Consider the following 14115-nt stretch of genomic DNA (forward strand, 5'->3'; position numbering starts at 1 on the left):
CAGGTCGTTGGTGAGCAGGACGAAAGGAGAGCACCTGTCAAGCTTCCCACAGTTTGCAGTGGACATTGGCGTGTGTCTCAGGTTCCTCATTAGTAAGGATCATACTAACCTTTGGGTGCTACCCCGGGTGTCAAGCAGACTGCCACGTGCTGTCCCTGCATCACCTGCTCGAATCCTGGAAGCAACCCAGCGAGGTAGGAGCATCACTCTCCGCCTCACAGAGATGAAAAAGCTGTGGCTCATGAAGGTGAAATAACTCACCTGCAGCCAGAACCAGGACTCTAACCCTGAAGTCTGATTCCAAAGTTGTACTGCAGAGTTTATATGGTGGACGTGGAGTGAGGTCGCTGGACAGGAGGGTAGCCAGACCTAATCCTAGTTGTAAAAATTAAATGATCACACAAGACTTTATGTGTCCTGGTAAGAAATGCAGGGGCCCGAAGGATTTGCCAAATAAGACGACAGGAACCACTGATAGAGTACAGTCTTGAGTTGGAGATTTTTGATCTGTGTTTGCTTCTCCTCACCTGTCGTTTGGCCTCCTCCTTGATTTGATGAACATGGGCACATCACGTCTTATTTAAGGACCTCAATTTCCTCTTGTGAAAAATGGAAGGAATCATGTTGAAAGGCCCTTAGGTTTCCTTTCAGCTATGATAACCTTTTTATCCTCAGGAACATCTTTGGTTTTGTCATCTATAGTCACTTTTTATGACTTTAGCTGGGAGATGAGAACTATGTCACTGGGCTGCATATGATTCCTTATGTGGAATTACAGAGGGCTTTCACAAATGTGTTAATCAATATGTGACGCTGATGTTTTGCTTTAGCTCCTCAATAAACTGAAAAAATCGACTGAGAAGTTGACAAAAGAAGATGAAAATTACTACGAAAAAAACATGGCCGGCTGTTCTACCAGACTGAAATGGGAGAACACACTAGAAAGCTGCTACCAGGTAAGTTAGGCATTCATGTTTTGTTCTTCTTCCGTGGAGCTTTGTGTGGCCTTGAAAAGGCAGGTCAGATCTGCAGTTACATGACTTGATGATCTCTGTCCTTAGCTATGACGCTCACTACTATTGTGACTTTAGACAAACCACATTACTTCTCACTGTTTCAGTTTCTTCACGGATACAATTACCAGTGAATCTTTATTGAGTATCATTGGCCAAAATTTCTGCTCCTAATTCTCACTGGGCACAATAGCACTCAGTTAACCTCACAAAGTGCTGTCAAAGTAAAGTGTAAGCTAAAGCTTAAGTGTTGGGTACTCAGAAATGAGTTTTAGGCCTGCGAGTTGATTCATACAGTAATCACTTATGGAATTCCTTTGTATGTCAGGCATTGTGTTGGGTGCTGGAGATATAGCAGTGAATAAAGTACCATCTCAACTCTTGAGACGTGCACAGTATAGTAGCAAAGAAGACATATAAAGAATTGCTAATCATCCCATGCAAATAAGCGAAAGGTATGAACAAGGAAATCACAAAAGGGGAAATCAAAATCACCAATAAATATATGAAAAGATGCTCAATCATTTGGCAAAAATTAAAAATTGACGATATCAAGTGTTGCCAAGGATGTTGGGAAGCAAGAATTCTAGTACCCCTCTAGTGAGAATAATTTCAGTAATACTGAAATGTGCATGCACCCACAACACAGCAGTTCCCCTTTTAGGCATATATCCTGAAGAAAAATTTATGTCTGTATACCAAGGGGGATGCATAAGGACGTTTATTGCAGAATTGTTTATAATTGCATGGTGAGAAAAAATTGTACACAATCTTCATACCTATCAATAGAGGAATTACCCTTAAAATGTGCTCTAATTTAAAAAGTAGACTAATATCTAGCAATAAAAAATGAATTAAAACTATATTTAAATATGAATTAACCTCAAAAACATGTTAAAGAAACACTGTTTGTACAATCTATGTAAATTAAAACATTTAAAAAACTCACAGCCCAAACTATACTGAGTTATGTATGTGGGTTTGTAAACTTATACATATAGATTGGATCTATGTTGGATGAGGGAAATGGAGCTCATAGTGGGAATTCAACAGGGCTGCCACATACGGCTACACAGCTTGTGGACAGCTCCTGGCAGAGCGGCACAAAAACCCAGGCTCAAAAGTTACTTCAACTATATCTGAATAGCTTAGCTGTCTTTTTTAAGTCAACATAAATATGACTGAATTAAATAATTTTCAATTCTGGATAGTACGATCATAAATTTTTTATTTTTTCCATATTTTAAGTTAAAAAATAATGTTTAAAGCAAGGTACAATTGCAGAAAGAAGCAATCATGATGCAATTTTATAAGCACTATAATGTGGGTATGAACAATAGGGGTAATATGTAACAAATGCTGGGTATGTACTAAGTACATTCATGCGTTTTATATATATATTATATATATATATTATATATATATGTATATTTTGTGTGTGTGTGTGTGAGGAAGATCAGCCCTGAGCTAACATCTGTGCTAATCCTCCTCTTTTTGCTGAGGAAGATGGCCTCTGAGCTAACATCTGTTGCCAATCCTCCTCCTTTTATTTTTTTCCTCAAAGCCCCAGTAGATAGTTGTATGTCATAGCTGCACATCCTTCTAGTTGCTGTATGTGGGACGCAGCCTCAGCATGGCCGGAGAAGCGGTGCGCTGGTGCGTGCCTGGGATCCGAACTCGGGCCACCAGTAGCAGAGCGCGCGCACTTAACTGCTAAGCCCAGGGGCCGGCCCCATGCGTTATATTTTGTATTCGTCACAATATTCTGAAGAGGTAATACTTTTATTCTCAATTCATAGTGAGGAAATTGAGGCTGAGAGAGACGAAGTAACTTGCCCAAGGTGGTTTTGGTATTCACCCTAGGCAGTCTGATGCCACAGGCTTTACCTCTGTATTATGCTTCTGCCCTAACACGAGCTGGGCGAGGGAAGGCAGTGCCGTAAGCAGAAACTGAAGGGCTGTATTTAGTCTCTTGCTATTCCACTTTCAAGGTAAGACAGATGCAGAGGTAGGGAAGAAAGAGGAAATTAAAGGAGAAATGAAAACTTGGGTCAAAGAGAGGAAGAAATGAGAAGAAACCCTTCTTTAATTTATACTTTCAAGCATAGGGTCCTGGTATGCATCTTGCTGATGCAGAATAGGTTTTAGAGGAAGATGATGTGAAAAGGCCAAGGACTTAAATTCCAACTTTATCCACCTGAAACCTGGCTCTCCAACCTGGCCTCTGATCTTGCCCTGCCCTCTAGAACTTCTCAACAAAGCTATGGCCTTTCCACAGAGGCCAACATCCTGGGACAGCCCTTTTGGAATATGGGAGAGAAATTGCTGCTCCATCTTCTAGGCTCCCTTCAAGGGCTATGAGAAAAATATTTAACCTCAGTGTCTCTATCCTTCTCACCCATCTATCTACATCACGCAATGGAGGGTAATTATGGTTCTTACCTAGTACGGCTGCCAGGATTCCTGGTGTAGCTGATATCTTGCTGGCCTTCAATATGTGTTGGATATTGCTATTGCTAACTATCCTTATTATCAGAGGCCCTTACTATATCTCTCCTTCCTTTTTTCTGTTCCTTTTCTCCTGTTAGGGTCCTCCTACGCCTTCAAGCAGTCCCAACTTTTACATTGAAGCATCATGGAAATTATCTTCTTTGCTTGTAAAGTCTTTCTGATGGTGACAAAATATAGATTTATTTACATTCCAAAAGACCTCCTTTCAACTCAAATATTAAAACATAAAAATATTTAAGACCCCAAGTGTTTTATTAGAATGCAAGTCACGTGGAGAATCTACTCAAAGTCAAAATCTCCATAAGGAAAAGGATTTCCTTTCACCCTTTTTGTATCCTGGTTTGTTGCTACCACCATGCTGGAGGCCACTGGTATTTCACTCCCTCTCCCTTTCAGTTCACACAGTTCCTCTTTCCCCACCTTCCTTAGAGCTCTCCTCTGCCCATTAGACCCGCTTGAGATTACTTCTGTCAAGTCATCCATGCCTCGCTCCAACCAATAATGAGTCCCTTACTTTGTATTTCCTTTGCTTGTATGTACTCAGTCTACACCAACAAGTCATTGACTCACATGTTACACTATGCACTGTATATCTTCTGTTGTTTACAAACTCAAGAGTAAAATGTTATATACATGAAGATACATAACAAAAGTGGGCTGAATTGAATTAAAAGGGAATTTTATTATAAGTGTGGGAGGTGGAAATGGGACAACTAGGGTCATTCAGTTTTATTTTTTTTCTCCAGTCTCCCACCATTCCTCTGTAAAAATGAATATAAGAATTCATTTTAACTTCCTATGAAGTGTCCTCTTACTCCTTCTTACTGTCCAGGTTGGACTTACAAATTCTTTCAGAGAACATTCATTGAACTATGTTCACAGCAGTTTACTATCTACTGTGAGAAATATTTTAAAGTCTCAAGTGTGGCTACTAAGTAACAAAACCAGTTCTACAAACCACATGTTAAAATTAGTCTTATTACTTCATAATCATACTATGTTCAAGTCATATTTCCTACCTCCTAAGAAGAAACAATTCAGTTGGTAGAAATAATCTATAATATATTTTGAAAAATAGTAGCCACACTACCAAGAGTTACCAATAATCAAATGCTTGGTACTTAAAGTATTTACTCAAGGAATTATTTTAGAAAGCCATTTGCAGTAAGTGTCAAGAACCTTAAAACTGTTCACATTCTCAGCCAGTTGTTGCTCATCCGAACCACAGAACACAGAAAGTAATTTGAGTGACAGTTTCTCCCAAGGATGGTGGTGACTAGTACCAGTCTAGATGCAGAGGAGAGATGGTAACTCACTGCATACCGTGGGTGCCTTGGGACATTAGGGCTTAATTCTCTCCTAGAATCTCAGTTGGAAAACCATAATTTCCTTTCTATAAATCCATCTTGAGGAAGGAACTGAAAAATAAAACATAGATTTCAATTCAAAATACGTCAAAAATCAAAGAGAGGAAACGATTTAAACAGTCAACTTTAAGGAAATGACTAAATGAATTGATACATTCTACACAATCCTACACAGTGGACTATTAACTAAAATGGTGTTTTGGAGACTAACAGCACGGGAAACTATTTATGTATAACGTTAAGTGAAAAAATAGGATACAAATTTGAGAGATAACTAGAAAGATAAAATCATACATACACACATACCTAGATAAACTGAAATACATCAAAATGTTAACAGCAGTCATCTCCGGGTGAAAGAATTAGAAATTATTTTATTTTATTTTATTTTTATTTTTTTTAAAGATTTATTTATTTATTTTCCCCCCAAAGCCCCAGTAGATAGTTGTATGTCATAGCTGCACATCCTCCTAGTTGCTGTATGTGGCACGCAGACTCAGCATGGCCGGAGAAGTGGTGCGTCGGTGCGCGCCGGGGATCCGAACCTGGCCACCAGCAGCAGAGCACGCGCACCTAACCACCAAGCCACGGGGCCGGCCCTAGAAATGATTTTAAAATGTATTTTTTGGTAGCCCTTTAAGTCCCTAGGACAATGTCCCAAAGCCCCTCGGGAGCTCGTTAGAATTCAGATTCCTGAGTGTCTCCCTAGATGGGGTGAATCAGAACCTCTGAATAATTTTGGGAAGGGGTCTAGGTGATTGCTAGACATACTAAAACTTAAGAGTTCTTGCTCTAGAAAGAGCATGATATTTCTTTGTCCAGTTTTAGGAAAGCAATCTAGATGAAAATGAAGTCCCTCCATGCTCCTCGGGTGGTACAAACCGGAAGTCCAGGACAGCAGGAACTGAAAAGAATGAATGGTGTGAATGATCACGATGCCTGGGCCCCAGACAGGCTCTAAATCTGCTGTTCCTGATAACTCTTTGACCACACTTTCCCCGTGTGTGCTGTTGGGAGAGCACAGGACTGTTTGAGCTCCTCCCGAGGATTTTGCTTCTCTACCGCCTCTTTTATACAAAAACAACAAGATAATAGAAAGCAATAATTCATTAAATGAGATATGGATTTCCCTTTTGCACAGCGAAATTTATCTCAGCCTCTTTTCATGAGCAAACATAGATCGTTTTAATGATTTCCCTGAAATGTAATTAAAATCTGTTAAACATTACCATCTCCACCAAGGAACGCTGGTTATTCTAGTCTCAGACTGAAGCTAGTGGCTCAGCACTTGTCCAAGTCAAGAAACAGCTGCCCACTAAGGATGCAATGTGTTCCCCAAACCTGGATTTTCTTTTCTCCCCTGTCCTTTGCTCATAGTGCAAAACTAGAACAGCTGCTTTCTAGATCTTTTGCCACGGTGTAAAGGCACTTTTTGAAGACTGTCCCACCTGAGGTCCAAGCCACTGGGCAGAATTTGTTTTACATATTTGTTAGGAGGAGTAGGATTTCTGTCCCTTGGAGAAGCAATACAATTAATAGGATACTCTTCTGTGTCTTTAATCCTTTATCTGGGTGACAGGGCACAAGACCACATGCAGATGGCTGGTGCTTGTGATTTTAGAAAAGACTGAGGAGACCAGCAGCAGAAACAAAGCCATTTGGCTCGAATGACATACAAAAATTGTGCAGGTGCTGACTCACCAAAGAAGGCGGCATGGGGGAGCAGAGCTCTAGGCTCTCTGATTCAAGGGTCGGGACACTTGGCACAGGATCAAAATTTGCGCCGATTGACATACATGTTTATAGTAACTGCCTGAGCCTTTTACTATGTGCATTTAATGGCAGCATTAAAATGACTATATACTGGTAAACAAAATGTGGTATTTACATACAATGGAATATTATTCAGCTTTAAGGAGGAAAGAAATTCTGACACTTGCTACAACAAAGATAAAATTGGAAGACTTTATGCTAAGTGAAATAAGCCAGACACAAAAGGACAAATATTGTATGATTCTTCTTATGTGAGGTACCTAGAGCAGTCAAATTCATAGGGACAGAAAGTAGAATGGTGGTTATCAGGGGCTGGGGAGAGGGGGAATTGGGAGTTATTGTTTAATGAGTACAGAGTTTCAGTTTTGCAAGGTGAAAAAAACCTTGGAGATGCCTTGGAGAAGGATGATGGTGACAGTTGCACAACAATGTGAGTCTACTTAATGACACTGAACTACACTTAAAAATGGTTAAAATAGTAAATTTTATGTTATGTAAATTTTGTCATAATTAAAAAAACATAAATTTTAAAAATTTAAAAATGACCATATACCATAGATGGAATAACAACAGAATATGAGTGCAGTCTACTCACACGGATATAGAGGAACACCACACAGGATCAGGCCAGTGGGCCCTGCAGGTGTGCCAAGAGAGGCAGGATGGGAGAAGCCAATGATCTCTGGGATCCCCTACCCCCACCTACCAAAGGCCCTGAGATGTAGTCCACCCTTCTTACTTCCTGTGGTAACGTTACGCACCAATTTGCCCAAAGCTTTCTTCATGGAAGACTACTGCTGAGCACTCTTTGGTGTGTGGGATGGGGTGCGGTGGGATGGCGGCTGTGAGAGCAACCAACCTGGCCTTTGGATAAAGGAGGAATGCCCAGGCTTGTCCTTACAAAAACGGGATGAGACATACTGTTTTGGACACCTAGCACCTCTGTCAAAGCCTAAAGTCCTGTGGGCACATACTTAGCAGCCTCCTGCCACCCCCATGTGGACTAGGAATCCCTCCTGCGTACTCCACCTGACCCCCACCTGACGCAGCCTTCTGGAACAATGCCTTCTCCGAACTCCCTCAAACAACTAGTCAGCAGCTCGGCTAGCAGCGAGAGGCAAGAGTCTTTAACTTAGATAACTAACTTTATCTAAAATGTTAATGGCTAACAAAGCAAATGTCACCTCCCTCCTTTCTTATTTACCCTTTCTATCTAAATTTTAAGAAACTCTGAGTGGAATTTTTGTTATCCCATACAAAATGAGGAGGCTAAATTCCCAGCTTCAAAGGGTGGTCCCTGACCCCCAGGCCTAATTCTAGGCCAGGATTGTGAATTGATCAGACTTTGGAGTTCTGCTCTTATCAAATAGTTTCCTTAAGCGGAGAATTTGTCTCATCATCTTTGCCCCCGCAGAGACTAGCAGAATGCCTTGTATGCACTATAAACAATTCTAAAAATATTTGGTGTCTGAATGCATTTCCAAGATATAGATATGGATTTTACTGGGCTTCACTCTCTCTAGAACTCACAGATGCTTTCCAAGTGATCCCTTTCCTCCTCCTTCTTTGCGAATGTCAGGTAACCCACGGCATCCGCCTACGTGCCTTTCGGGCCAAAAAAGCCCGGGTAGAGTGTGTGAGTTAAATCAATCCTAAAAGGGGATAAATAGGACAGACACCAAATCACATTCCTGTCCTGGGAACTCCCCCCACAGCAGTTTGGACATGATGTAATCAAGAGGCACAAATGTGAGAGTTCATGACTTTTTTGGGGTGTGTCAATGCTTGGTGGGTGACTTCAATTTTGCATAACAATTGGCTGATCTTACCCCATTTTCCAACCTTTTCAGAGCATCCTGGAGCTGGAGAAGGAAAGAATTCAACTTTTATGCAATAACTTAAACCAGTACAACCAACATATTTCTTTTTTTGGCCAAACTCTGACCACAGTGAGTAGTACAGATTTCTCCATTTCTGGTATGTGTGGTAAGAACTGGTGGGAAACAGGTTTTCAGCAAGCTTGTTCTGCTTTCCTTGGCATTGCAGTACCACACGCAGATTCACTGTGCCATCAGCAAGATAGATATCGAAAAAGATATCCAGGCTCTCGTGGAAGAAACCGCAGTCTCATCTACAGAAAATAAATCTGAGTTCCTATTAACTGATTACTTTGTAAGTATGGAATGAGAGGAAGTTCCATTAACGGGGAATCTTAGTCATGCACTGAGGGATTCATTTTGAAAAAAGTTGAGAGCACTTGTAAAGGAAACTTGTCTTGTTTTGTACATGAAAATATTGATTTTTTTCATAGTCTGTATAAATAAAAAAATAGTGTTTGGTGTACAAACTGGGCAATGGAAACATGTCTTTGGTATTCTCTGGAAGGGAAGAAAGTCAAACAGGGTTTTAGATTGAATCTTCATACTCAGTCCTCTATATAAGTAATGCCAGGTAGACATGTTTCACGATCTATAAATTTGTTGTTGTTACATGCCGTCAAGTAGGCTCCGACTCCTGGCAACCCTCTGAATGAGTGATGTCCGTGATGTCCTGTTCTCAACAACCCTGCTCAGCTCCTGTAGACTCATGCCTATGGCTTCCTTTATAGAGTCAAGCCATCTCATATTTGGTCTTCCTCTTTTCCTGCTGCCTTCTATTTTTCCCAGCATTATTGTCTTTTCCAAAGAATCTTGCCTTCTCATGATGTGCCCAAAGTAGGACAGCCCCAGTTTTATCATTTTTGCCTCCAGCGATAGTTCAGGCTTAATTTGCTCTAAGACCCACTTGTTTGTCCTTCTGGCAGCCCAGGGTATCCATAGAGCTCTCCTCCAGTACCATATTTCATTTTATTTTGTAGGGAAGATCAGCCCTGTGCTAACATCTGCCAATTCTCCTCTTTTTTTTTTCCTTTTTGCTGAGGAAAACTGGCCCTGGACTAACATCCGCACCCATCTTCCTCCACTTTATATGGGACTCCACCACAGCATGGCTTGCCATGCAGTGCGTCAGCGCGCGCCCAGGATCTGAACCGGCTAACCCCAGGCCGCCGTAGCAGAGCGCGTGCACTTAACCACTTGTGCCACCGGGCTGGCCCCCAGTACCATATTTCAAATGAAATTTATAAATAATCACTGTATATCATGTTGGTTGTCTCTTGCTGAGTAACAAATTACCCCCAAATTTAATGCATTAAAACAAATGTTTATTATCTCACAGTTTCTGTGGGTCAGTAATCCAGGCGTGGCTGAGCTGGGTGCCTCTGAGTCCCTCACAAGGCTGCAATCAAGGTCTCAGCCAAGACTGCAGATATCTCAAGGCTCCACTGGGAGATGACCCGCTTCTAAGCTTACTCGTGTAGCTGATGGCAGGCCTCTGGTCCTCGCTGTCCATCGGCTGGAGATACCAGTTCCTTGCCGTGTGAGTCTCTCCTCCTATGGAGAGCTCACAACACATCAGCCTGCTTCCCCTAGAACTAGTGATCCAAGAGAAACAGAGCCAGAGTGCCAAGAGGGAAGCATAGTCTTCTTTAAGCTAATCTCAGAAGTGACATCTCCTCGTATTCTGTTTGTTAGAAGCAAGTCAATAATTGCAGCCCACACCCAAGGAGGGTGGATTACACAAAGGCATGAAACCCAGGAGAGGTCTTATTTTCAACATTCTTTATGGTCCTTGCCTTTGAAAAACTTGCACCAACGGGGCTGGCCCAGTGGTGCAGTGGTAAAAATTTGCGCACTCCGCTTTGGCAGCCCGGGTTCTCAGGTTCGGATCCCAGGCACGGACATACGCACCGCTTAGCAAACCATATTGTGTCAGGCGTCTCATATGCAAAATAGAGGAAGATGGGCACAGATGTTAGCTCAGAGCTAGTCTTCCTCAGCAAAAAGAGGAAGATTGGCAACAGATGTTAGCTCAGGGCAGATCTTCCTCACCAAAAAAAAAAAAGAAAAACTTGCACCAAATTACAGAGGCCCCTTTTGAGGGCATTTGGGTGATTCTACTATCGCATGACTTTCCTTGCCAAAAACTGATCAGCGTCCCTGGTTAGAGCCCAGGCATCTTGCCTACTTGCTATCTTGGGGTAAATTCTTCATCTTCTTGGGTCATGCCTCAAAGATTTTGTCCTCTGCTCCCCTCTTGTTAGTCTTAATTGTAGTGTTCTAGGAGTTGATCACTCAATACCAAAATCTGCAGGAGGAATTCCTGATCTCTTCTCCCTGGGCCCTCTGCTGTATTTCATTCAGACTTTCAAGGTCCAGATTGGGGGGCTCATTCCTCTCTGTTTTTACAACTAGCCTGCTGGTCATGTCCTCCTATAGGATTAAAAGTGTAGCCAAAGTCCCAGGACCCCCGCTCAGGGAACAAGAGATGAGGGGAGAGGGAAAGGCAGTTAGATCTGGACCCAACAATGAATCCTGACCAGCTCTCCCCTTCCCCACCCTCCAAACAGCAGTAAGTGGCCAGCTGTTTCTTTAACTGAATCTTTTTCCTACCCTGGCAAAGGCAAAGCAAATTAGCACTAGCAATGTTTCTTCAAAGCAGAAACGAAAGTAGAGATGGGAGTGGAAAGGAAGATTTGATTACACGGGGAAAGTACTTTCCTCTTTTTTTTTCTTCTAAATAGTGTAGGTGATCCCTGAAGTGGGAAAATGTACAATAAAATATATCACTTTCTTATAAAAATGCCCCTATTGACCAACCTGTCAATAAAATAGGGGTCATTCTCTTTGAAAATTTGACTAAACTTCTATGGAAATTTAAGGAGGCAGCCACAATTTATCTTTAATTGACATGCCCCGGGGAATTTTTGGTTTCTATGAAACCAGACTAACTACTACATATCTGTTGTCTAAGAGAATGGACTGTATCTCCAAATGGGTGAATAGCATTTTCTTAATATCCTTAAAGCAAAACACTTCCAAAATGTGACTTTATAGTCATTGGCAATAGGTGTACACTGGCTTTTATCTAGTGCCATGCAATTTACATGGACTTGGGTAAGATGGGGGAACAATCTGAGTGTAAATATTGGAGGGCTGGTGACTGGTGTGAAAATATAAGGTTACTGTAAAGGCCATGTTCAAAAGATTGTATCTGCAGTTTTACATGCCTCCACCAGTGTTGATATTCTTCCTAACAAATCTTTGGAAGAGAAGGATGAATTTAAGAAAGTTAAAGGACGGCAGTAGACTCTATCCTCAAGTTGACCCAGTAGTGATCTATCCCTGGATATACATTTTTAAACGGTAGGTATCCCCAAACAAACCAAAACAGTCATGGCCTGGTGTGGGAGCCAGATTATGATGTGCATTCCTCCAACAAGGACGCACTGAGGGTTGGAATTGGCATCCTTGCGGTTTAGTCGGAGCTCGCTTGTGGGTCTGACGTCAGCTTGGGCCTCAGCCCTGGAGGGACTGGAGTGGACTCTGGGAGAGAACTGGGGTTCACAGGAGTTGAGTTTCAGGAGTAATCTCTTACTAGCTGTTTCGTCTTGGAACTTCATTTATTTCTCTGAGTGTCACAGGTAAAATGGAGAAAACAAAACCAATCTCATAGAATTGTTGTAAGAATCACATGTAATAAAGAATATAAGGAAACCTTTTATAATATATAATACAAGATATGTAAATAAAATATTTTTATCTATTCATTACATTTTTATAATGGCTCTTCGCTTTGCTCTAAATCCTCGTGCTTCCCTTTCTTCATGACAGTCTATCTAAAGCTAATCTCTCCAGCAATATTCAGGATCCTCGTTTTTCTCCTTTCTTATAAGTCCTGACTCCTCTGGTTCCACCTTCAGTCATTAGTTTCCCCTCTTTCTTCACCAGTTTCTGTCCCTCTGCTACACCCATGTTCAGCCACCTCCCCGTCCAACCCCAACATCCTGATTTTTTTTTCATTCAACCCTGGAAATAATGTATGTAAAAGCTCAGATATTGTTAATGACTTCTCACAGCCTACGTGATAAAATCCCTACTTCGACCTGAAAATCTGGCCTAAACTAGTTAGACAACTTTTTCTTCCACTCTGTTTGCTCAAGCAACCGGTCTATTTATTGTTGCTGGTACATTTCACGCAGTCCTCCCTGTCCTCTGCTTGCACCATTTCTCCTGCCTGGAGTACACTTTGCCCTACTTCCCCTTGACGGAAAAATGCTGGCTAAGTCTTCTCGCCTCCTTGAAGCTTTTGTGGCCCTGCCCTTCGTGAGCCACAGATTCCTGTCTGCACCATTCATGACTGCACGTGGCCCTGACTTGCTAGGTCTCTTACTGTTACGCTTCAAGGCCTAACTAAATTATAAACCCATTCTGGGAAGAGCGTACATGTTGTAGCTCACGTGTCCCCAGTAGCCAGCCAGCACAGACCACAGTAAACATTTGCTCCACTCCTGGGACAGTCCTAGCTTGAGGCACATGCATGATACTACATTTGGACCGTTAACAGATGGTTTCTTAGGAAACAGGTCTGGAACAGGTAGAACAAGCTGTATAAAACCAAAGGTTATCCTGCTTTTATTGTTTTTACTTTTTTTCTTCAGTCTAGTTAAAATTAGGTGCAGTCAGCAAGTCTCAGTGCAATCAGGAGTAGCAACTCCTACTTTCTTCCCCTTAAATTGTTAAACATCTTTTTTTGTTTCCTAAAGGAAGAAGATCCTAACAATGCAATGAATAAAGAGCGACAAGAGTCTTCAATAAAATCAAAACTGTTGAGACTACAAAGAGATATTGAAAAAGCCTCGAGAGACCAGGAAGGTGTGTAACGACCTTTGTGGATGGCCCAGAAAGGGAAAGTATTCTCCTGGGAGGTTCCATTCAGAGTTAGGGTGATCCTGCCTTTGCTGACTGAGGCAGGGATCAACTCATTTACAGGACCATACGTCAAACCTAATTTATGTGAATAAAGAAAAATAAAAAAGAAGAAAAGAGAGAGCAAAAAAATTGAAAATGACCTTTTGGTCTATCTGTGAGAGCTGTAAGTACTATACCACCCTTTCCAGAAAAGTAGCATTTTACTGTGTTTCTGAAATTGGCTAGAATGAGGGACAATTCATCTATTTTAAGAGATGGTAAATCTCCTATGCACAGGGCTTTTGGTTTTCTTGTTTCTTTTTAAACGAACTTTCTAAATGATGTAAAAATCATTCAGATTACATCCTATACTTAGAAGTTAGGCGTGTTAGAATGTACAGCAGCTCTAAAGTGATACAGATAACATAAACAACTCCACACTTGTGATTCTGATATATATAGCTTATTTTATGTGGACCAGAACAACCTAATGCAATGTAATACTTGATAGAAAATCCAAGACAGGCGAATGTTTACAAATGTAAATGCCATAGCAAAGGAGAGTTTACCATTATGGTAAATGTTAGGAATCTGCCATGGAATGGGTCAACAAGGAGGATTCGTAAACTCATCTTGAAAAATAACAATCAAGATACTTTAAGC

At 41.4% G+C, this 14115-nt stretch overlaps 1 protein-coding gene across 10 annotated transcripts in view; it reads left to right on the forward strand.

Moving 5' to 3' along the window:
* The window catches only part of NOSTRIN (nitric oxide synthase trafficking), a 59184-nt gene that overhangs the window by 36392 nt on the left and 8677 nt on the right, over positions 1 to 14115 (forward strand). For all 10 annotated transcript variants that reach the window (XM_058549184.1, XM_058549180.1, XM_058549182.1 and 7 more), the window contains 4 exons: positions 831 to 956; positions 8515 to 8613; positions 8711 to 8836; positions 13308 to 13416. In XM_058549184.1, the coding sequence (XP_058405167.1) occupies positions 831 to 956; positions 8515 to 8613; positions 8711 to 8836; positions 13308 to 13416 (460 nt within the window). The remainder of the gene's footprint in view (positions 1 to 830; positions 957 to 8514; positions 8614 to 8710; positions 8837 to 13307; positions 13417 to 14115) is intronic.

The sequence above is a fragment of the Diceros bicornis genome, chromosome 10, assembly GCF_020826845.1.
Source record: "Diceros bicornis minor isolate mBicDic1 chromosome 10, mDicBic1.mat.cur, whole genome shotgun sequence".
NCBI lineage: Eukaryota > Metazoa > Chordata > Mammalia > Perissodactyla > Rhinocerotidae > Diceros > Diceros bicornis.